This window comes from Populus alba, chromosome 5 (genome assembly GCF_005239225.2).
Source record: "Populus alba chromosome 5, ASM523922v2, whole genome shotgun sequence".
In the NCBI taxonomy this organism is placed as follows: domain Eukaryota; kingdom Viridiplantae; phylum Streptophyta; class Magnoliopsida; order Malpighiales; family Salicaceae; genus Populus; species Populus alba.
The window spans coordinates 14,283,542-14,306,805 of NC_133288.1; the positions used below are offsets into that span (position 1 = coordinate 14,283,542).

The 23,264-nt window shown below is 33.6% G+C and overlaps 1 protein-coding gene and 1 long non-coding RNA gene across 4 annotated transcripts; one reads left to right on the forward strand and one right to left on the reverse strand.

Annotated features, from left to right (window-relative positions):
* Nucleotides 1-9,177: 9,177 nt before the first annotated feature.
* LOC118036695 (ubiquitin carboxyl-terminal hydrolase 16) lies at nt 9,178-16,010 on the reverse strand. 3 transcript variants are annotated; one of them, XM_073409297.1, is made up of 12 exons: nt 15,697-16,010; nt 15,350-15,550; nt 12,976-14,392; nt 12,794-12,882; nt 12,489-12,574; nt 12,219-12,381; nt 11,990-12,110; nt 11,663-11,820; nt 11,096-11,180; nt 10,799-11,011; nt 10,101-10,162; nt 9,178-9,995 (listed from the first exon to the last, which is right to left on the reverse strand). In XM_073409297.1, coding segments are annotated over exons 1-12 (3,291 nt in total). In that variant the 5' UTR covers nt 15,699-16,010; the 3' UTR covers nt 9,178-9,301. The 3 variants fall into 3 exon arrangements, with proteins under 3 accessions (XP_073265398.1, XP_073265397.1, XP_034898378.1); XM_073409296.1 differs by having other exon boundaries at nt 15,682-16,010; XM_035042487.2 differs by having other exon boundaries at nt 15,350-16,010.
* A 4,111-nt stretch (nt 16,011-20,121) lies between these two features.
* Nucleotides 20,122-21,184, forward strand: LOC118036696 (uncharacterized). The gene is made up of 2 exons (XR_004685415.2): nt 20,122-20,586; nt 20,687-21,184. It is a non-coding gene; the product is annotated as an uncharacterized lncRNA (long non-coding RNA).
* Nucleotides 21,185-23,264: the final 2,080 nt, after the last annotated feature.

Genomic DNA, 23,264 nt, shown 5'->3' on the forward strand with positions numbered 1-23,264 from the left:
AGTTATTAATTAGCTGCCATATCCATTAATTCAAAAAAAAAAAAACTCTTAAAACTCGGAAAAGAGCTTCAATCTTTTTATCAAAAGAGATGCTTGACTTTTTTTTGAAAAAAAAAATAAAAAACACAAGCCACAATTGTTTAAAAGCAAAGGAACAGTAAACTTCTTGACATGGGTGGATGATCTTTAGAAAGCACACAAAAATTATTGCCTGTTGCTGCTTTGCTCGACAGCTCCGATACACAGGGGATTCTGTGGTGCGGCGGTTGACATCTTTTCCTGCATGCTTGTGTTATTGCAATTCACAGGCTTACACTTCATGAGAGCACGCACATCCGTTATAAACCACTCCTCACCCTTCTAAATCTGCTAATTTCTCCCGTAGCTCGCTCCGAAAATTGGTTCGAAAACATTAAAATAAAAATGATTTGTTAATATAATTTCTTTGAATAATGTTATAATACTATATTCCAAGTATAAAACTTATGAAAAAGAATAAATTGGGAATTTTTAGTTAATTGACAAGATAATTACATCTTGTTGAACTTTTTCCACTTTGATTTTTTTATAATTAAGCAAATTCATTGCATGTTATAAAATGTATTATAAGTAAAAAAAAAACAATTATATTTTGGAATTTAAAAAAAAAAAAAAAAGTGACGTCGTTTGGAGCAGTCACTGCATACAAGAAAAAGCTAAGAACTCGTCAGTTTTTTTTAAAGCAAATAAATAAAAAACAATAACATGCAGTCGATCTCTTTAATTAAAAAAAAAAAAAACATTGGGCTATTATGATGGGCCAACCATTGGGCATTGGCCTGTTGCTGAATTTTTTCTTTTTTTATTTTACATTTATTTCGTGGGTTTGTTTTCAAAGACTCTAAAAGACAATTGGGCTATTATACATTTGGTTCACGTAAAAGATATTAAGAAATTGTCAAAAAAATTCAACTGACTCTTTAATTAATATTTAATCGATTTGTGACCTAGATTACAAGCTTCACTTGATCAATTTAAATTTTTTAAATTTTATTATATAATAAAAAAATATGTTATCACTAACTTAATTTTCAATAATAAAATTAAATAAAAATCTCTTTCTAAAAATCTCTTTCACTAACTTATATGTTATCACTAACTTAGTTTTAGTCACTGGATGATGTAGGGGATTCATGATTTTTTTTTTTTTCTAATCCCACACTACAAAGTATCTTTAAACCAATATATGTATTAATAGAAATGAGATTTTCTCTTCAAATTATTTTAAAAATACATCGCAGATCCAGTTAATGCATTCTGATGAATGCTATGAATAATAATATTGCTAGATTTGTAGCAAATAAATTATTCTCGTGCAAAATGTAGCTCTCCCTCTCCCTCTCCTCAATTGTACCATGAATTATTATTTTCTTTATTTTCCTGTGTACTATAATCGTACTGGGTTATATTTTGTAGAAATCAAGGTACAAGAAATTCAAATTATAGAAGAATAATTGCTCTATTTTATACAAATTCTACAAGTAAAAAGAGCTATGCACGTGATTTTAATTTTACCCCTTTTGTTTCTTAAATTAAATAAGTTTACAATAAGATAGGATTAAAACTATTTTTGAACGAGAAAAAAAATAAAGCTTAATTTAAAAAAAAAATCAAAATTAAAAAGATGAAACCAAAAAGGATAAAAACTAGTGACCTCAAAAAAAACTTAAGCCACTCGACCAAACCTCATGCATAGATTATGAAATGAGGATTGCTTGATTAAATGGAAACCGGAGAAAATAACAAAAAAAATTCAAAGCAAACGACTTTGATGGATGTAATAAAAAAAAAAAAAACAATGTCAGCTCATGTTAACTTTTCAAACTCATGACCCTAGTTAGTGACTAAATCGAAAGCACCCTATTAGAAAAACCACTACTTTAAAACTTGGCTCAACCTGATGGGTTAACCCGTGAATCAGGTGACTTGGGCTTAGGCTAGGCTAGGTTTCAAAAGAAATTGGAGGATTGATGCAATGTGAAACAATAAAAAACCTGGGTTGATCCATGACTCAATTAACCTGGGGCAAACTTAGTCAAAACAAGGTCAAAACTTGTTTACTATTTTCCTTTATTTTATTTTATTTTATTTTTAAAAATTATGTCATTTTTAAATTTTTATAATGCCAAAATATTTGGTTGACTTGGGTTAACTCAGGTCAATCCACATGACTTGTGATCCAGTGCTTGCCTCAGATCAACTCTTAGGTCAAGCCTAAAACCTATAGAAAAAACCATGGATACTAGCTCCTAATAAATTAATTGTCGAATGATGAAATAAAAAAAAATTCTATTATATAAATAGGAGAATAAAGATCTCATTTGAAAGAAAACAAAATGAACAACCTTAAATTTTGAATTGAAGGGGAAAATGGAAAAAAATCAAATTAACAAAAGAATCAAAAAATAAAAAATAAAAATCAAGAAAATGAGTACCAAATTCAAAAAACAAATGAAATTATTAAGATTATAGATCCAATGATGAAATTAAAAATAAATTAAAAATTAATAAAAAAAGTTAAGAATAAAAATTAGAAATCAAAAACGTTGAATGTTAAACCTGAAATAGCATCGAATTTTGAATTGAAGGGCACAATCAAAAAGAAAAATCAAATTCACAAAAGAATCCATTACAAAAATAAAAATCAAGAGAATGATGACTAAATTTAAAAACATTAAAAATAATATCACAGATCCAAGGATAAGATTGAAAACAAATTAAAACTTGATAAAATAGCTAAGAATGAAAATTAGTATTAAGGGTCAAACTTGAAATATCATAAAATAAAAGGACAAATCTAATTATTATTTTTTAATGGATGACATATTCAAAGGGGAGGAGAGAGAGGAAGAATAGAAAAACAAAGGGCGACTAGTGATAAATCATCACCGTAACCACCACATGCATTGCCCCATATAGAAGGGGACTCCGTAGTGCTTCCAATGTCGTTGTAAAAGCTGGTGTTCCTCCACTAGAAGGAAATGACATTTGTATTATGTCCAAATTCATTAAGTTGAGTATTATGTCCCTAATGAATTTGGTAATGATATTTGTATTCTTATGAAAACATTAAATTATCCTCCTAATTAAACTAAATGGTTTTGAGTAACAGGGGCAAGATAATCATAGTAAATTAAGTGTGTGTACAATAAAAATCTAATAGTTTTGAGAGTTTTTTAATACTAGTTGTTAATCGTTATTGATGGGAGCCATAATTAAAAATGGCCAGGAAAGAAAGAGTTGAACAGGTAGCATGGTATCAGTATGATCCTCTTGAATCTTGTCCTACTCTCATGGCTTATGGGGTTACAAGGATGGAATATTTTGTCTATCTAGTGGAACCAGTGTTCCTACCCTCATGTGGTTGTCCTTTCCTTCTGCCACTTGTCTTGCAAGAGTGTTTTTGGTAAGTTAGCATATTAAAAAAATTATTTGTAAAATAACATAGGCAAAAAAATAATTAGAAATTTAGAACAGTTGAGAGACTCATAGATGACATTTGCGACACAAATTGTTGATGCCATATGCGACTCAATTGTCATATATACCATTTGCTACTCATGTGTCGCATATGGTATTTACAACTCCTCTAACATAGGCATCCAGGGGCAGTCTATTATGTCATCAACTCCATGCTAAAAAAACAACAATTCATACAATCACAAATAACCAGTGGTACGCTAATCATTAAAACAACATAATATTTTATTAAAAATTAAATTAACTATACATTTATTCATAGTTATTATAACATATAATTATATGTAATTATATTTAATAATCTCCCCATATTGTCTAACTCGAGGTTGGGTTTGTAATATCCATATAGGTTTGAGGAAGACCGATATCATCTTAGCTCATGGATGGACTTAGGTTGCTAATGGATAAGCCTAAGATGCTCATAGATGGGCCAACATCCCCAACACTCTCATAATAAGCAATATTATTTTTCATTAATATTGCTTCAAGACGTTCAACCTCCCCAACCTCTTGAAATCCGCCACGATATAAATTAAGCATGATGTTGGCCATGATAGTCTCATCTCATCAACACCTTCACGAATAGCTATTGCTGCGTTTTAAGCTTCTTGTACCAAGTAATTAATCTACATACATGCATTAAAAACCAATTAGTATTAATCATCCATAATAAAATTATTATAATATTTAATAAATATAAAATAATATTGCATGCCAATAGATTCTGTCTCGGATGCCAAGGGTAATGGTGCTTTGGGTTGCATGGACATCTCAGGAAATGCAACTAGGTTGGTGTAATGAAACGGTGCATAATGGACATATATTGTATCATGTAGGTATCTATATCAATCGTAGGTTGGCACTCCTCAAAAACACGATAGCATCCCAAAGATCAAGGTAAGATGTATAAATTACCAACCAATTCCCCTTGTACTTACCCTAACGACTAATATTGTGCAACTCCTCTTTGGTATCAACATAATCTAGTATATGTAAAGATTGTCTAAATTATCGCAGTAATTGATTTAGACAATGCATCTCAACAATGTAGAAGTAATGTAGAGGGACTTGTGCTAACTAAATATTAGATCCCTTACGATATATAGAAGAAGTTGAAAGTATCAAATTCTATGTAGATAGCATCCATATAACATATCAAAACATCTGAAACAATTACCTCAAATAATCAATTAAAACTAAATAATTAACATTAAAATAACAAAAATTAAATACATTTGTAATATATACCTGGTATGGTTGTTGTGCGTCCAACTCATCCTGATAAAACTTGTGGACATGAGTGAGATTTATTGTGAAATATTCTAGCCCCACACCATCTAATAAGACAAGCTATAAAGTTAGTATATTTTTTACATTTAATTTCTATAAATGACATGTTGACTACAATCAATTATATTTTATTATTACTTGAAACCAATGGAGAAGTGGTCTTTAAGTGATAGCGTTAAACATGGTATTACCCCAGCTCTTTGGACGCCCACTATGAAAATGCTCTCATGACCAGAGCTATATTAATGAACATTGAAAATTATAAGTTAGTATTTAAAATGTCATCAATTCTAGTAATCAAATAATTTAAAATATATATACATGAATAAATAGAAGACACTTGGCAACTTGTCTTCTCATTTTTAGACATGCTTTGCAATGTTGCTGGTATATATAAAGCATGACTCTCCCATTTGTAATTTGGAATGGCTAACAAATAATCAAGTATTGTTATAAAGTGCAATAGAATTGCATTGCCAACAGTATTTGTGGAAAAATAAATCCTCCAAACATGTGTAATATGTATGCCCAAGCATACACAATCAACTGGTCTGTTGTCACATCTACTGGAGGGTATTAAAATTAGCGTCCAACCATGTTAACTTGATGCAGTCGCACCCCTATAAACACTAGCTGAAGGCACTTGTCCTAAAAGACAATCACATAACAAATCTTTGTTAATCGAGTCACGATTGTTATTCACAGTTATCCTATCTATCAGAAGATCGATCAACATCATGACATCCTTAATTATTGGTGTCATCTCACCAACATGCAAATGAAAGATGTGTATCTAGCGCCTCCATCACTCTACCAATGCTGCAATTAATAAATGGTTAAGATTTATATGACGCAGTTGACTAATATCATAAAAATCAGCCTCGATAACATACAAACACACACGCTCATGCAACTCCATCAAGGTATGCTAACTACGTGTCATTGAATCATCGCCTTGAAAATCAAAAAACATATTAAAATCATCAATAAAAATCATTAAAATTGTAATAATTAACAAAATTAATTAAAATATTTTTTTGACCTCCCCTTTCTACATATCATCAAAATGATGTTGATCCTACATATATAACACCGACCTATGATCATGTTTTGCATTAGCGACAAGATGGCCCTGCTTGTTGGCACTGCTAAAAGAGGTCAAACCTCCTCTAATCCGAACCATGTCTATCTTCGAGGTCCTATATAAAAAAAATTGTTTGCATTTGCAATTGAATTAAAGTATAAAATAAATTCATGCATTTCATAGCTAGTATTATTATTTTATACAAAATTCGATATAATTCATATTTTAACCTAAATCAATACTAACTATCTCATTACGTAATCTTTTTAATTCACGATCAACAATAACAAAAAAAAAAAAACATTGATTATTTAATAAAATAATCAAACTATCAACTAAAAAGATATATAATTAACCTAATCCTTAATTTAACCTAAATCAACACTAACATTTCAAACACATCATTTTTTTAATTCACAATCAACAACAACCTAAAATAATTAATAATTAATAATCAAACAATACAAATAATTATATCTAATTAACAACTTCAATTACATCTAATTAACTTAATTCCTAATTCAAAACCCTAACATTCAATAAAATAAAATTAACACTAATTAAACATAAATTATATCAAATTAATTGAGAGGAAATGTTTAAAATATCAGGGGTAGAGCTAGAGAGAGAGAGAGAGAGAGAGATGAGTGTTTTAGGACTGTTAGAGGTGTTTTTGGTGGTGGATAGAGAGATATCGGCTGGTAGTGAGAAAGAGGGGTGAGAGGGGAGAAAGGGGGAGAGAGAGAGAGAAATGCCTTGTTTTTTAATTCAAAACAAGTTGCAGATGTCATCTGCAGCTTGTTCAAGGTGCAAGTTTTCTAATTAGTTACACTTGAGGGTCTAGCCCATTGGTCAACAGCAAAGCTTGTCTTTGCGAAGGTCCTGGGTTCGATCCTCAAGAGTACCAGCCTGTCACCCCCGCGGTGTCTTACCTGCCTACTGGGCTTGCAGGATGTTCAGTGGGCCCGGGGAATAGTCGTGGTGCGCGTAAGCTGGCCCGGACACCCCGGGTTACCAAAAAAAAAAAAAAAGTTTTCTAATTAGTTGTTTAATTATGTTACTTTACCAAAAGTAAATTTATTGTGTTAAATAACGAAAAATCAATCCATACGGCTTGTTCAGTGCTAGTGGGGATGGGATGGGATCATTACCCATTGCCCCTTGTTGGTTTTGTAGACTTCTTCATTTACTACTCGTATTCGGTTAGATAAAGGAGTGGAAAAGAAACGGAGAGAGAAAGGGGCTCAAACTTTAAATCACATACCAACACAACACTAGTCATTGCCAAGGGATTGATTTCAAGGAAGATTTTTTTACCCTAAATTCAACTAACATTAATTGATCAACTTGTGTTTATGTATCGGCTGATACTTCCAATTGGTTCCTCCATCAATCTTAAAATCGAGCATATAAATCCTGAGAGAGCATTTTTATATAAAAAACTAATTTTAAAAATAAATTATTATGGACTCCACTGGTAAAAAATGATTTTCGCTACCTTCTAGTCCTAATGGATCAACTTCACCTGAATTTCCACAATTTATAACCAGTTCACAATCACATTTTATTACAACCTCTGCTAAAGCAAGCCGGCCTCAAAGCCATATTGTTAAAATCTCGAATTAACTTGTAAAATTATATGATTTTATAAGTTAACATCTATATAATGTAAATAATCAGATTAAAATTTAAAAATTAACAAAATTAATTAAAAACAGTCAAACTCACTCAAAATCAGTCAAACTTGATAAAATTGATAAAACTGAACCGTTTTACCGAGTTTACCAAAAGTTCAAAAATTTGCTGACTCCTTGAACTTGAGTCTTTGCCCCTGACTTCCCCGGACCCCAACACTCCACCCACGGTCCCTACCCACCACCCCCCAATTATCCCCTTTTCCCTTTGTCTAAATCTCAATTCTCAAATTCTGCAGACTAATACCAGCAGGCAGCAGCGCAGCTGGTTCCACAATGGTTTAATCTTCATTCTCCACTCTCCACAGTGGTTTAAGCTTGTGTTATGATGTGTTTTTCTCAGCTTGGCTTGTGACCCATCCTCCAGAATTTGAGACTTTTTTTTAAAAAAAAAAAAACTTTTCTTTCTTGCTTTCTGAGTTCAGGTACTTCTTTTAGCAACTTTTCAGCCTTTTTTTGTGCTTGGATGGGTGATGTTGAAGTTACGAGTTTTGGAACGTTGCACTTCTTGTTTTATTCTCTCTCTCTCTCTCTCTCTTTAGAGTTTTAAGCCAGATTATCATATCTTATTAAGATTATTTTCTTATGACTTTTCTATTATGGCGTTTGACCTATTTTGTGCATATGTATTCCTCTCCAAAAGATTAATTTTGCTGGGTGTTAAGAAAAAATCCCTAAAATGTGGCATTCTTTGTTCTGGAACCATCATTTGTGATTCAGTATCCACTTCTTTTGTTTTGGTTGGGAGCTTATTTCATGTTCATTGTAATGAAAATGTGGGTGCTAGCAAGCATATTACTATCGGTTGTCTTCTTGCTTCATTTTTTTTGTAGTTGCTCTGTAAATTAATGATTATCAAGTTTCCTTGTCATTCCTCTTTTAACATATTTGATACTTGCTACTAGAGTATGTGTTGAAGTTCCTACTTGATTGTTGCAAATCTCATCTCTCTTCTCTTCATTTTTATTTAATGAAATTCTATAACATAATTATATTATATTATATTGTTAAATTATTTAAATCATGAATAAATTTTTATTTTAATTGTGTTATATTATTATTTGCTATTTAACTATAATTATCAATATATAATTAATTAAAATATTTTATTTATAATTATATTCCATGAAGTTAAAAAAAATATTTTTAACAACCTTCATCTCAGCTCATCTTATCTTTTGCGAATTTGCAATTTGAAGGGGAGGAGAGCAACTTTTTTTGCGCTTTTTTTTTTCGCTGGGCTTTGAAGATGGGAGTGCTGGGGTCATATTAGATCTTCGTTGATTACTTGCCACAGATGGCACTTGGGAGGGAGGGCTCACGAGCAATCCACTGGTTCTTTATTAGAGTGGGCTCGAGCCCAGATTGTTTCTCAGCTAGCTTGTAAGAATCATTCTGAGCATGGAAAGATATCCATCCACGTACATCTCGACAAAGAAACCTTCAAAATGTGATCATTTTTATATATATATATATATATATATATATATATATATATATATATATATATCTTGTTTTCTAGTGATGGACTGTCTGGGGTTTGGAAAAGGTCCCTTGCACTATACACTCTGAGGACTTCCCGGAAAGGAATTTGACAAAATGGTGATGGTCGATCTATTTTAAACAAATCCGACTACAGGAATACAACATTACATACAGTCCCTCTCTCCCAACTCTTATTTACCCCTCTAACTTAATGCCTGCTTATAAATGCTCAATCTGTTCTTTCGCTCGCTGTTCTTCTAAAGGATACCCCGGATTTTACACCATTTAAAGGGTTAACTGATCCTAATTTTGTTGAGTCATAACTTCTACTACTAGCTAACTTTCTACCTTGTTTAGCCGTGTCAGAATGCAAAAAAGTTCCTCCCTTACCTTCCATATACACCAGCTTGCTGCTCCCACTGGGTTTCCTGTCCCAAAGATCAGAACCCCCAACCCCTGAATATGCATATGAACCATGCTGGTTCATCTCACCATGAGGTGATTGCCTTGAGTACAACGGGGGGGAAGATGAAGAAGTATCCGAATCAGATGTATTCTGCCAAGAGTTCCAACCTCCAAAAATGTAATCAGAAAGGTCATCAGTACTTGTAGAATCATGGGTGCTGTCAGTACTGCACGAACCTTCATCGGAGTTGCCACTTGTAAAAGAGAAATTGTCACTTGATGAGTCCTCTTCTAAAATCCTCTGAAGCCGGTGGAACTTCATATAGAAAGATTCAACACTGGCCAAATTATCTGGAGGAATTGAATCGGGATGCAATTGGAAAGCACTTGATTGCATGGATGTGGATCTTGAATCCAATGCAGTGTTCGTTGCATTGATTTTGGAGGTGTTGCATTTATTTTTAGGATCAGAAGATATTATTCTGCTCCTTATCGATCTTGGGGCCCTTGGGGAGCATCTGCAAATATTAAATTGAGTCAAACATCGCAATAAAAAAAAAAAAAAAAAAAAAACACCCAAGAAATTTCAATCTTCATGGAACTAATCTCCTGAGATCCATCACCTTGCATAAAGTAGCATGTATGCGCCTTTTGATAAAACCCTTTCCAGTTCCACAGCTGTAACCTAGCCAATCATTGCCAATACCATGATCAAAAGCTTAAAATAGCAAATGCACAAACACACATGCAGTTATTATATCCATAAAAAATTAATGCATAGCAGAGAAGGTGTTAACACCAAAACAGTACCAATTTGAGACTAAGAAGAACTGGGACCCAGCTACCAATAGGTCTTACAGTGAAAATACTTCCAGAAAGAAAACCAACCAGAGCCTTAAAAGATACTGCTACAATAAACAAACTTTGATTCTCTATATGGTTTGCTACCTCACGGACATGGGTAAAACACGGGTTTATCACCAATAATCAAGCTTTGGACTTCTTTATAGAGACAAAAAATATGCACAATACACTGGCTTGGTCATCTAAATAAAAAATTTAATCAGACAACAATCCTAAACAAAATAGAAATGTCAAAGGTTCCTTGACTAAAGCACAAAGCCACAAACCCCTAACTTTTCTAGTAATGCTCCAATGGAGATTATTAACAATAAAGTTATTTTTTAGTTTAGCCAAGGGAGCTGGAGATGCCAGGTTAAAGCATGTCAAAATACCCAATTAATCAAGCGTAAGCAATTTCAGGAAAAACATATCAAATAACCAAATAAACTTGCATTGCATATTAAGATAGAGAACATACTGTGCTGTCATCAATTTTGAACCACTTGTTCTGGATGTTTTTGACATAGCACACATAGTGACCAGAAAATGCAGCATTCATGACATCCAAGTGAACAATCACCCCATAAAGCCTGTATATGGGTGATTTATCACTAGTTCCACTCATATATGGTGCTAAGTCCAGGATCTCTGGGAACCGGATAGATTTATTGAGCTTTCCAAATTTACCAGACTGAAAATCAAGCACAGTAATGAAAAAAATAAGAATTTGCCTGTAACATGGGAATAAAATACCATCTTTGATTTCAAGATCTACCTGAAAGCGCTTCAATGCGATTGTAAGGACATTGGGAGCCTCCAATATTGTCATTTTTTTCTTAGCCTTCTCGTAAGATTTGCATCTGAACAGAAAGATGGTGTAAACAAACTCTGAAAGCTCAAAATCAACAACTCCAATAAAAAGAAAATTCAATATACTTCGAAAAAAATGATATTTCCTAGGAAGTAAAGACTGGCAGAGCAATCATCAAAATGGTGTAAAAGCAGCATATCACAAAGCATCCCATCTCAGTTTGTTTTCAGTAACAAACAGTTTGATCCAAATGCAAAGAAACTCAGATATAAAACCAAGATTTAACTATTTATGGTTGAAATAACTTGGTTAAGTCTGCAAAGTCCCACTGCAGTATAGAATTTTTGTAAGAACAAATAGCCAGCACACTGATGAAGACAATTTAAAAACATGCTTTGACAAAAAAGTCAAAATGGTTCTCTCCTGCTGGGCCCCAACCACACGCACAAGAAAAAAAGAAAGAAAAACAGGTTGAAGAATAAACCCATTCAAAAATATGCTCAGGAGTTTAATCAGAAAACATAAACTGACCTGCCACATTGGTACTTGTTGTCTCCATCCAGAATCTCAGCACTCGTGAATCGTCTTAGTGCATCTTCAAGCTTCCCTATATCCCCCTCTATTTCAACAGTAAGATCCATCATTCTTTCTTGCCGCTCTGACTTGTAATGGCACTTCATGCATTTTATCTACAAACAAGAGCAAATTTTGTTTGCATGAACTAAATTATTGAACTTTTCCCAAAAGAGCATTCAGATGCAAATGTGTTAGGGGTATGAAAAATAATAAAATAAAATAAAAGGAGAATTGCTTTGCATTCAATACCTGAATGTCATTAATCTCCAAAAAATGTATTACCTTTGAGTGAAGGTAGCCTCCAAATGTAAGGCCTATGAGAGTGGTTTCTTCTGCAAAGGAGTCCATTGCATTTACCCCAGCTTCCTTAAGGCAAACAGATTGCATTGCATCAATTGCATACCTGTTTATTGTTCCTTTATTATCTACCATGAAATTCTCCAAAATATGAAATCATAAAAACAAAAGAAATTCCTATTTCATTGGTTGCAGTGCAAGGAAACCAGCTCACCTTAGGAATTCATGTGCATCTTCTTCTCTCCCATTACCAAGCTGACTCCCGATATTCTGTAGTTGGGATAGAATGCCAAGGGGAGAAAGTGGAGATTTCCCTTCCTTTGCCTTCAAAATTATACTTTCAAACTCACAAGAGAAGCAACATTCTCTATTTAAACCTGGTATGGAAACAAAATGATGACCTTATTTGAAAATGTTACCAAAACATGCTATTCAAAAACTCAACATGTTAAATCTAATAAGGTGACCATGGTGAGAAACATACATGCTTTGGAATGGAGCCCTTGCACGAAAAACGAAGTCAAAGGAGGAGTAAATGCCAAGCATTGTAGAACAGCATTAGCATAGCAGCTGCAGAAATGGAACAGAGGATATGTTATCAACATCTTGGGGTAGTTTATGCAATGCTAACATATAAAAGTAGATGCAATCAGATAGTTACAGGCATAATTAACATTAAGGCAACTGCATGTAGTATTCATAATTCTAAATAATGGATAGTGAAGCCCTTTTAATCACAGCTGCAGCTAGTTCAATCTGCTTTCATTTGAAAAGAAACATATTGCATACCTGTTTCCACAGTTGATAAGACCACATGGTCGCATTTCCACCTTACTCGAATTGTATAACTTTACAAATAAATCATATGGGAAAAGGCCCTGGAAAGTAAAAATAAACTTATGGTAAATTCATTGCATCCAAAGAAAAAAGATTGTTGGAGATGCAAACAAGAATCAACATATAAGCCAAACCTTTTTACTATATCTGCCACATTTAGGTCCTCTGAATTGGTCAACAACTTTCCGCACTGATGACTTCAATCCATTAATAGAACTAGGAGAATAGCTTGCCATTTGAGAGGAACTTCCAGCACCCAGTTCAACATTTCCATATTGCACACTTGAAACTGAGTGCCCACCGATGGTAGAAGTCAAATGGGTCTGAGAAGCATTAGACGATAATCTGGACTTGGATAGATGTAAAGCACCAACAGGGTCATTAACAACAACATCTGATCTTTCAGATATCAAGGATTGAGATCTGCATACTTTTGAAGCACCTGCATCTAATTTAACTCCTCCAGAACTGGAAAAAACATGACCATAAGAAGAGGATGATGATACAGATTTACGCTCACTGGAAACATTCAAATCACCATGAGAGTTAACATCAATATGACTGGACTTTTTACGGCTTATGGATGGGGAGTTCTTGACTTTTTGAGCATCAACACCATTCTTTTCTGATGAAAGAGCTCTATCAGAAGCGGAAGGGAGTGCATCATCTAGTATGATGTCATTCACCCTTGTGCTTTTTGCATGCTGGGTAGGAGCATCACTTCCAGATAGATTGAACTTGAAATGTAGGAATGATTCATCATTTGATGGCTTGCCATTAACAGGACCAGTTAAATTCGACATAGCAGATCTGTCCATGGTATCACTGCTGGAGACAGCAGAATCCAGGGTTCTACCCCAGAAACCAGAAGAAACTTTAGTTGGCTTTGTGATTGAATCATCATTCCTGGCACTGATGATATGACCAGAAGAGCTAGATGAGCACTGGCTCTCCCCGTCATTTCCATGAGGTTTACTCTGATTTGATTTACTCAATTTATTAAAACTATCTACAGAATCAACCAAAGTAGCAAACTTTGGAGACAATGGCTTGGTCACATCCACCTTGTTCAAACTGGACTTCGGTGTGTCAGGAGCAGTATCAGCTGGCATTTGTCCATCTGATCCCTCAGTTTCATTTGAACCGATGCTCTCACTTACAGAGACATTATCAGATGATTCACCACCTGAATGAGCAGAGAATTCAGAAAACGAAGAGCCAGTAGGAGTAGAAAATCCAGAAAATGAGGTGCCTGATGATTCAAATATGGAATCTGTTCCTTCTGTATCTAAAACAGAATCAACTTTAATATCATCATCCTTTACAAATGAAACTCCAGGAGAGTAATTGGAATCAGACACTACAGGCTCCACAAGGAATGTATCGACTGGTCTTTTCTCATATCTGCCATCATAAATATCATGTTGGTCTCCCTTTGCAGCCCTCTGCCCAGGATTACCTCCATCATCGTTAATGTGATATTTAGTGGTAGGAGGATGGCATTCTTCCTTGTGACCTTGTCGCCAGTGGATAATTTGACACTTGCCAGAACTGAAACAGACCATATTATGACGTCAATATACAAATACAAATAACAGACGCCTACCAAGTACAGAGGAAAAAGGTGAAAAAATAGTCTTATAGGTTGTAGAGAAGAGCACACACAAGTTAGCTGATCTCTATTAGGTCCTTATAAAACATGTTTCATCAAAAGTTAGTGCACTAAATGACATTAAATTCTAGAATACCCCTGATTATGCAAACAATCTTATAACAGAATAATACTGGAATTAAACACTATTTACCTATAGCAAACAAGCATTTCATACTAATCAAGGTAAGCTACCAACTTGCAATATTTGGGAATTTAATTTCATATAACGATAAAAAAGTAGATTGTAGTTAAACAAGTAGTGATTTGTACGTGTATGAAACCAGTTGTACAGATAATGATTAATATGAGACAAAATCTCTACAAATTCCTTCAAGTATTGACTCTCACCACACTCTCTTTTAACAAACTAAAATGTTTTCAGTTAGCACTACAAGTCTTTTCCTTAGTTTCCCATATACCTAACAACACTAATACAACCCACACAAAACAAGAAACTATTCTGCATAGATTCTTAAATCCCACATTTAGCATCTAATTAAAAAACATTCATAATTAGTTTAGTAGGTCAAAAATCCCTAAGGATTTCCACGCAGATTAAACCTCTATTTGGGAATTCCCTTCATCAATTAGCACCTAATTCCACATTTTTTTCCCTTTCCCTGTTTAACTGGAACAACACGAAGTAAAGAATCAGATTCTTCTCAAAGTTTACTGTTAAAACAGCTTCCCTTCAAAAACATTACAAATTATCATCAGCAATTATCTCTCATTCACTTAATTACAAGAAAAAGAAAAAACAAAAACTTCAAATCTCCCCAGAACCAAACCTGAATTCAACTCAATTAAGGACTAAAACCCGATAAAAATCAAGCATTAACACGAAATTCACATACCAATATCTAACAGCTTTACAGCGGGCACACCGTGTCGTTGTCGAGCAAAAACAAACAGCACATTGATAGTTATTTGTCACCACCGGAACGGTGCCGTATGAAGCCGCGGCCTCAAACTCAGCCCTAGCGGCTTCCTCCGCTGCCAAAACCAACAGCCTCTTGATCTCCTCCTTTCTCGCAACCGCACCTCGCCATTTACACCTAATTATAAAACAGCCCAGCGGAATAATCACTACACAGAAAACAAGGACCACCAGGCTCGAAAACCCTAGATCCCCCTCGACATGCATTTATAAAAATGAGCAGCATCCACCAAATTTCACAATTTCAACCTCCTTATCTCGTACATAGATGGTAGTGATGTCTTCGTGGACGATTTTGCATCGGTTGATTGCAAGATCGGAGCCGCTGATTAAAAAGCCGACGGTGGTTGAGGAAAAATTAACTTAACTGGGTTTTGATGTCGAGCTAGTGAGAGAAAATTAAAAAGAAAAAAAAAAAAAAGTGGTCTTTTAGCTAGAGGATTTTCGGACAATCAGATCGAGATTTCAGGGCTTCTTGTTTTTGTTTATTTTCAAAGAGAGGGAATTAAGAAGGAGAAAATCGAAAAGGGGGAGGCTAAATTGTATTTATGTGTTATTTTAATATTGTTTTGTGAAATAAAAAAATAAAGAAATTTAATGGGTGAGGGAAAGGAATTTTGTTTTAAGGGACATTGAGATGCGTGAATTCTTTGCCCATCAAATATTCGGGCCTCCGTGGCCCCCACTTGGTCTTAGTTTTCCAATTATTTAGAGAAAATAATATTTTTTTATTTTTTTAAAATTATTTTTAATATTAATATATCAAAATACATTAAAAATATCAAAAATATATTAATTTAAAATAAAAAAAAATTAAATATTTTTTTAAAATACTTTCAAAACAGAATAACAAACCCACCCAAAACTCATCCAGCCGGGGTTTGAACTTTCGAAATAAGAAGGAAGGTAACCTTTTTGTTCTTAATTTTTATTTTTCTTGTTTGATTATTATTTTTTTATAATATTAGTTACTGTTGGTATTAATGGCTTTTTCTTTCTTTTTTAAGGTTACGTGTATGGTTGATGGTTGTCTCTGTCAAAAGATGCTGGACGCTTGTCTGATGGAGCCGGCCATGTGATGGGAAATGGGTTGAGGCCGGATCTGGGATCCGACGGTGGCGATTTGTTGATTTGATTACATTGAGGATGACGACGACGATGGGTGTGTGGAATTAAATGCCTTCCAGGATAAGGAGTGTGGAAGTCCTCGTCACAAGTCACAATTTTTGGCTGTTGATGGCCACAAGCCGTGACTCAAATTGATTGGATAATTACTTCTTTTTCTTTTTCTTTTTTTCATTTAGGGGTTTTTGTTTCATTTATAAGAACGACTGATAATAGCAATACGTTATCTTATTCTACGAGCCAGGTTAATTTTATATCAAAATATAAAAACAATATTTACATGATATTAACATATTAAAAGGAGTAAATAAAATTTAAGATTATGATAACAAAAAATTAGAGTAATGATCTAGAAAATAAACAAAAATAAAAAATTATGAATTGAGCATCTTATGCTTATTCTTATGCAATTAATTTAATTTAATTAAAAAAATAAAATTTATTTTATAAAAGTTAAACGCAACAAAAGTAAGAAAGAAAATTTCAAGTTAACCCTTGTTACTTTTAAAATCATAGAAAAAACTTATAGAAACTGAATAAATAAAAATAACAAAATGTTGGTGGATGAAACAAAAAAAATTAAAAAAAAAAATAAAGATGGAAGACCCAAGCAAACTCAAATAAATTTTGTAAATCCGAATTAATCTTCCCAAACTTGCAATCCATTAAATTGTAGATCTAGATTAAACTAAAAAGCTCAACACCCACAAAATTAAATGTTAGAAGATGAAATAAAAAAACAATTTAATTAAAAAAACCCAAATTCCTTTTAAAGGAGCTAAATCTAACAAAGACCTAAAAAAACCGAGGCAACCCTTGTTATTAACATAAAAAAAAAAAAAGATAAATCTCATAGAAAGTGAAAAAAAAAATTGTATGATGAAATTATATAAAAAAAAAACATAAAAAGGGGGGATAAAGAAAGCCTGAGTGAACCTTATAAAGTCGGGTTAAACTCTTAAACCTACAATTCATTAAATTAAATATTAAAGAATAAAATTAATTAATTTAATTTAATTTGAAAATAAAATTCTTTTAGAAAAACTAAATTTAACAAGATAAATAATAATAATAATAATAATAATAATAATAATAATAAAACGAGGCAACTCGTGCTATTCTTAAAATGACTAAAATTTCAAATAGAAAGTGAAGAAAAAAATAACAAAATGCTAAAAGATGAAAAAAACAAAACTAAAAAAACCCGTGTCAACTTTGTAAAACAAGATTAATTTTTTTAAACCCATAACCCGTTAAATTTTATAACTAAACTCAACTAAGAAGTCAAACACACGACCAATTAAATGCTAGGGGAAAAATAATAATAAAAAAAAATCAATCTATAGAAACCTTTCAAGGCAAAATAATAATAATAATAATAATAATAATAATAAATAAATAAATAAATGATTAGATTTGATAGGAAAAAAAATCAAAAAGTATGAAATTGTATAAAAAAAATTACAAAAACTATTTTATATAAAATAAATAGTAATTAAAAGAATAAAAATCAAATTTTATAGATGAAAATATCTATTAAGAATAAAATTGAAAAAAATTCTTAACTTCATAAATTAGTCTAAATAAACAAAATTTTAATAAAGATAATAGGGATATAATTGAAGGAAAAAAATTCTTAATTTCAAAAAATATTTTTAATAAAAAATTATAATAAAGATAATAGAGATGAAATCTTGAAGAAAAAACCTCAGGTTCTATTTGAAATTTTTAAGGCCAGTTTCAAAATCGAGTAAGAGAGAGGAAGGAATAAGAATAATTTGGTGATGAGGGTGGATTCATTAGACAATTGAATGAATAGTCAAAGTTGGATGCATAACTTCCAATATCTCGACTCCTTACTTGCCATTTGCTTCCAACTTCTAGACGGGCAACAGCCTTAAAAGATAACGGTGCTTGGGTGGCGATCGCGGGGAAATTTCTTCACCACAATCATGGTAACTGTGTTTCCTTCGTTTTGACACAAGCCATTAGCAATATCGTGATAGCAAAAGAGCATCTTGTTTCTCCTTTATAATGCACAACATGAGCTGGGATTTGAAACAAATGCATCACACGGTGTGATTCACACCTGCAAGCCATCTCTAGACATGAAAAACAGGAAAAAGGTCACCAAGTAGGTAAGATCTTAGTTGAGCCTCTAGAGAGACATCTTCTCTCTATTCCTCGGTTTAGCCAACTCGTTTTTTTGGATTTTAAGAAATTCCAGATCCCCCACGAGATATTACGGTAAACCAACCCCTTAATTTCAAAAAAAAAAAAAAACCCTTAAAAAGGAATAGTAACATAACCCTCCGAATTGCAACACCAAACTAGAGGTGTTTAAAATCCGGATCGTATTGGCATGAGCTAAAAAATCCAACCAAACCAAGTTCTTTAATTTTTACAAAATGTGTTCACCAAGAATCGGCTCAAACCGACCCGGTCCAGCTGAATTCAATACCATCAGAGCCTTTAAAACCCCCATCATTTCTCCTGTCCACCTGAATTGTTCCATCCGAATCTCCAAATGAATAGAAAGGTAATCAACTCCAGATAAAGCAATGAAAAAACATTTCTACCTAGCACTAAAAAACCAGGTCTACAACAAAAAAAAAAATTAAGTGGGCCTCCATCTTACCAAGCACATAAAAGAAAAAAGAAAAAACCTTTTTATAAAACACTTGACAAAAAAAAACAAAAAAGACTTGATTAGCACATGGATTTGCCAAAGGCAAACAAAAATGAGAGAATTAAAAGAAACCCAAATGAAAATCTCAAGTGTTTCACGAAAATATTAGCTTCCCATCCCTTAAAAACTTGAAAAATGAAGTGGGCAAACAATTATACACAAAACAAGAGATGTGGATATATAGGTATGTATATTTGTATATGCAGAAACAAACTTATACTGATGGAGTAGGTGAGGGCAGCACGGAGAGTGGCAGTGAGTTGTTGAGCAGCAACCATCTTGAAAAATGTGGGGCGCGTTCCTTGTCCTCCTACCTGAAACAACATCCTCCTTTCTTCCTTGCTTGCTTGCTTTTCCAATCTTTTAGCTCGGGTTTCTTGAGGTTTTATAACAGGACTACAATCATATCGGGGAGAATGAGGGGGCGGGGTGTGATTGACAGTAGTGATTTAGAGTAAGATGAAAACTTTTATTTATATTTTCTTCTTCTTTTTCACATTTGAATCAATTTTGATGTAACCCGTTCATTCTGTTTTAGTTTTTTTAAAAACTAGAAATCAAACCCAACCGAATAGTTTTTCTTGTTTTTAAAATCTATTTATCTTCTTCTTGTTTTTTTTTTTTAAATCAATTAAAAAACTATTATGATTTATTCAATATTAAAAAAAAACATTGAAATTAATAACAACAAAGTAATTAAAAGGAACATTGTATGAACAAAAGCAAAATTTGAACTTGGAAAGGCATTTTTGGTATAAATATTGCATTTTGGAGATGGATATTTTCTTAAATCTTAAAGAGGGGTTTATACACCACTAAACTTTTAAATAATATATGTCTAAGGTGGTTATTATAATTCACCAAATAATAAATTAATTACTTGGAAGTATTTTGTTGAACAGAATTTAAAGAAAAGATAGTCATTCGGCCCACGGCTGACTATTCTATTTGCGCGCATCCAAGAGCCGTCTCCTTCACGCTCTCTCTCTCTCTTTCACTGGTTTCCCACGTTTTTTTTATAAATGAAAATGAAAATGAAAATAAAATCAAGGATTCGTAGGTCAACTCGATACTCGACAGGGTAATTGGCAGCTGAGCTGAGTGAGTAAAATTCAGTCAATCAATCAGGCATGACTGCAGACCTTGGATGCTTGATGATGGCAGTTGATGGAAGCGAGGGGAGCCTGTACGCCCATGATGGGCCCTTGATAACCTCTAGCGTCGATCTCCTGCTCCTGACTCCACTGAATCCCCTGGCTCCTTCTTCATCCGCCTTTTCCAATCACCACCTTCTATCGCTGCTGGACTTAATCTCGGTGCCATCCCTTTCGGTGGATTCAGTTAAGTATTAAACTCCTGTGTTTTCTGCTTTCGGCCTTTCGATACTGTTTGACTGTCACGATTTATGATTACTGAATGGTTGCTTTGAAATTAATTAAGGTGATCTGTAGGTACCTGCCTTCAAGGCGGCGATTGAAGCGCATCAAAGGAAGATTACGGAGGCGATTCTAGAACATGCCTTGGAGATTTGCCATGAAAAGAAAGTGACTTTTGTTTCTTTCGTATCATCTTCATGAGCTGCTATCTCTCTTAATTCGTTTTGCTATTTTGTTGAGAATTACTTTAATGCTCAGGAAGATGTGAAAACACATGGGGTGATGGGGGATTCGAAGGAGAAGATATGTGAAGTTGTTGAGCATCTACATTCTGATTTGCTTGTGATGGGCTGTCGTTCTTTTGGCCCCTATTAAAAGGTAGTTAGTGCCACTCGAGATTAATTCATTCGACTATTAGCATTTATTGCTAGAATAGCATGTTTCCATTAATTGATGTTGAAAATCAAATGGAGATGGCATTTATTGGTTCCTGTAGTCCCTTAATTAAGCATATGGGCAATATTACTGATACAATTGCATTCGATGCAATCAGTTATTTCTAGTAGGAGTAGCAATTTTCTTTATTAGTTATCTTGGACAGAAATTCTAACGATGACAAATGCAGGTCCTTTGTTGGAATGGATTTGCGCACTTAATGCAGTCAACAACCACTCATTCATCCATTTAACTGAATCCCTCCAATGATTTTGAGTTCTCAATGTTAAAGTAATTGAGATCAAACACAAAAAAAAAAGCTAGATTTCTGAATAATCTGTATATTATTATGAATGCAATGTCTTAACCTAAATACAAATGAAGTATATATAGATTAAACTGAAAGTACTATTTTACCCTTAATAAATAAAACTACATAAATATTATTTAACATCTCCCCTCAAACTCACGATGCGACAGCTACAAGCATCGAGAGTTTGCTAACTAGAAAACGAAAATGAGAGATCGAATGCGCATTTGTACATAAATATGCAATTTGCAAGGAAGAAGGAACAAAAGGCAAAGTAATGGTTCCATGCTTGAGATGATGACGAGTAAGATGACAATCTATCTCAAAGTGCTTAGTTCGCTCATGAAAAATCAAGTTGTGAGCAATCTAAATAGAACTATGTTTGTCACAATACATAGGAGTTGGATGAGAAAAGAAAACTCTCATATCAACAAGTAACCAACGTAACCAAACAATCTTTTTGGTAGTAGCTACCATGGCACGATATTCTGCTTCAATGGATGATTGAGAAACAATAGATTGTTTCTTACTCTTCCAAGAAATAAGAGAATCACCTAAAAAGATACAAAACCCGGTAATAGACTTGCAATCTGTGGGATCACTACCATGATCAACATCAGAGTATGCACGCAACTCCAAGGAAGAGGTGGATGAAAGTAAAAGACTCTGAAAAACTGTACCCCGAAGATATCGCAAAATACGAAGAATAGCTGCCCAGTGAATAATAGTAGGAGAGGCAACAAACTGACTAACAACATGAACAGTATGTGCAATATCTGGACGAGTAATGGTGAGATATATTAAACTCCCAACAATAGTGCGGTATAAAGTAGGATCTATCAAAGGTAAATCATCAAAAGAAGAGTACCTCGCGTTAACCTCAATAAGAGTATCTACAGTCTTGTTATTAGTAAGTCTAGCCCGCTCAAGAATATCTGCAACATATTTCGACTAAGAAAGAAGGTAACCTCTAGGTGAGTATGCTACCTCAATACCCAGGAAATATCGAAGATAACCCAAATCCTTCATCTCAAATCATCTAGCCAACTTTGTCTTCAAAACTAAAATACCATCAATGTCATCACCAGTAATAATCATGTCATCAACATATAAAGACAGAATGATACAACATATATTAGTACACTTAATAAAAAGAGTAGAATCATGACTGCTAAAAACAAAGCCAAGAGACGAGATCACAATAGAGAATTTCTCAAACCAAGCACGGGGGGCTTGTTTGAGACCATATAATGCTTTCTTAAGCTTACGTTTATCCAGAGTCATGTGAAATACCAGGAGGGGGTGCCATAAAAACTTCTTCTTGAAGATCTCCATTCAAGAAGGCATTTCTAACATTAAGCTAAGAAATATACCACTGATGAATTGAAGCTACGACAATAAGAGTACGAATAGTAGTCATTTTTGCAACTGGGGAAAATGTCTCCTCATAGTCCATACCATAATGTTGAGAGTATCCTTTTGCAACCAGCCTAGCTTTGTATCGCTCAATAGACCCATCAGAATTAGTCTTGATCTTATACACCCAACAACAACCAACAACACTCTTACCAGGAGGTAGAGGAACCAGATCCCAAGTATCTTTCTTATGCAAAGCAAAAAGCTCCTCATCCATAGCTTGCTACCAAAGTGGATCAAGAATTGCCTCTTTATAGGAAGAGGGCTAAAAAAAACAATGAATAGAAGCTAAAAAGGAAGTAAAAGATGAAGAATAACAAGAATAAGCAAAATCTAGTAGTTTTGTGAACTTACGAATGTGAATGAACTGACGTGGAGGTGGATCCACAATCTCAGATGAAGCTTGAGGGGCTGTAGATGAGAATGGAGCTTCAGGTGTGTTAGAGAGTAAAGTACAGGTACTTGCAGAGTTATGAGTACA

Excerpts from the sequence above, each read along its gene's own strand:
- LOC118036695 (XM_035042487.2), bottom strand. The coding sequence starts at position 15,639 with ATGCATGTCGAGGGGGATCTAGGGTTTTCGAGCCTGGTGGTCCTTGTT. Across the intron at positions 12,575-12,793 it reads CTTATCAACTGTGGAAACAG|CTGCTATGCTAATGCTGTTC; the intron begins GTATGCAATATG and ends CCATTTCTGCAG. Across the intron at positions 11,821-11,989 it reads GAGGCTACCTTCACTCAAAG|ATAAAATGCATGAAGTGCCA; the intron begins GTAATACATTTT and ends TCTTGTTTGTAG.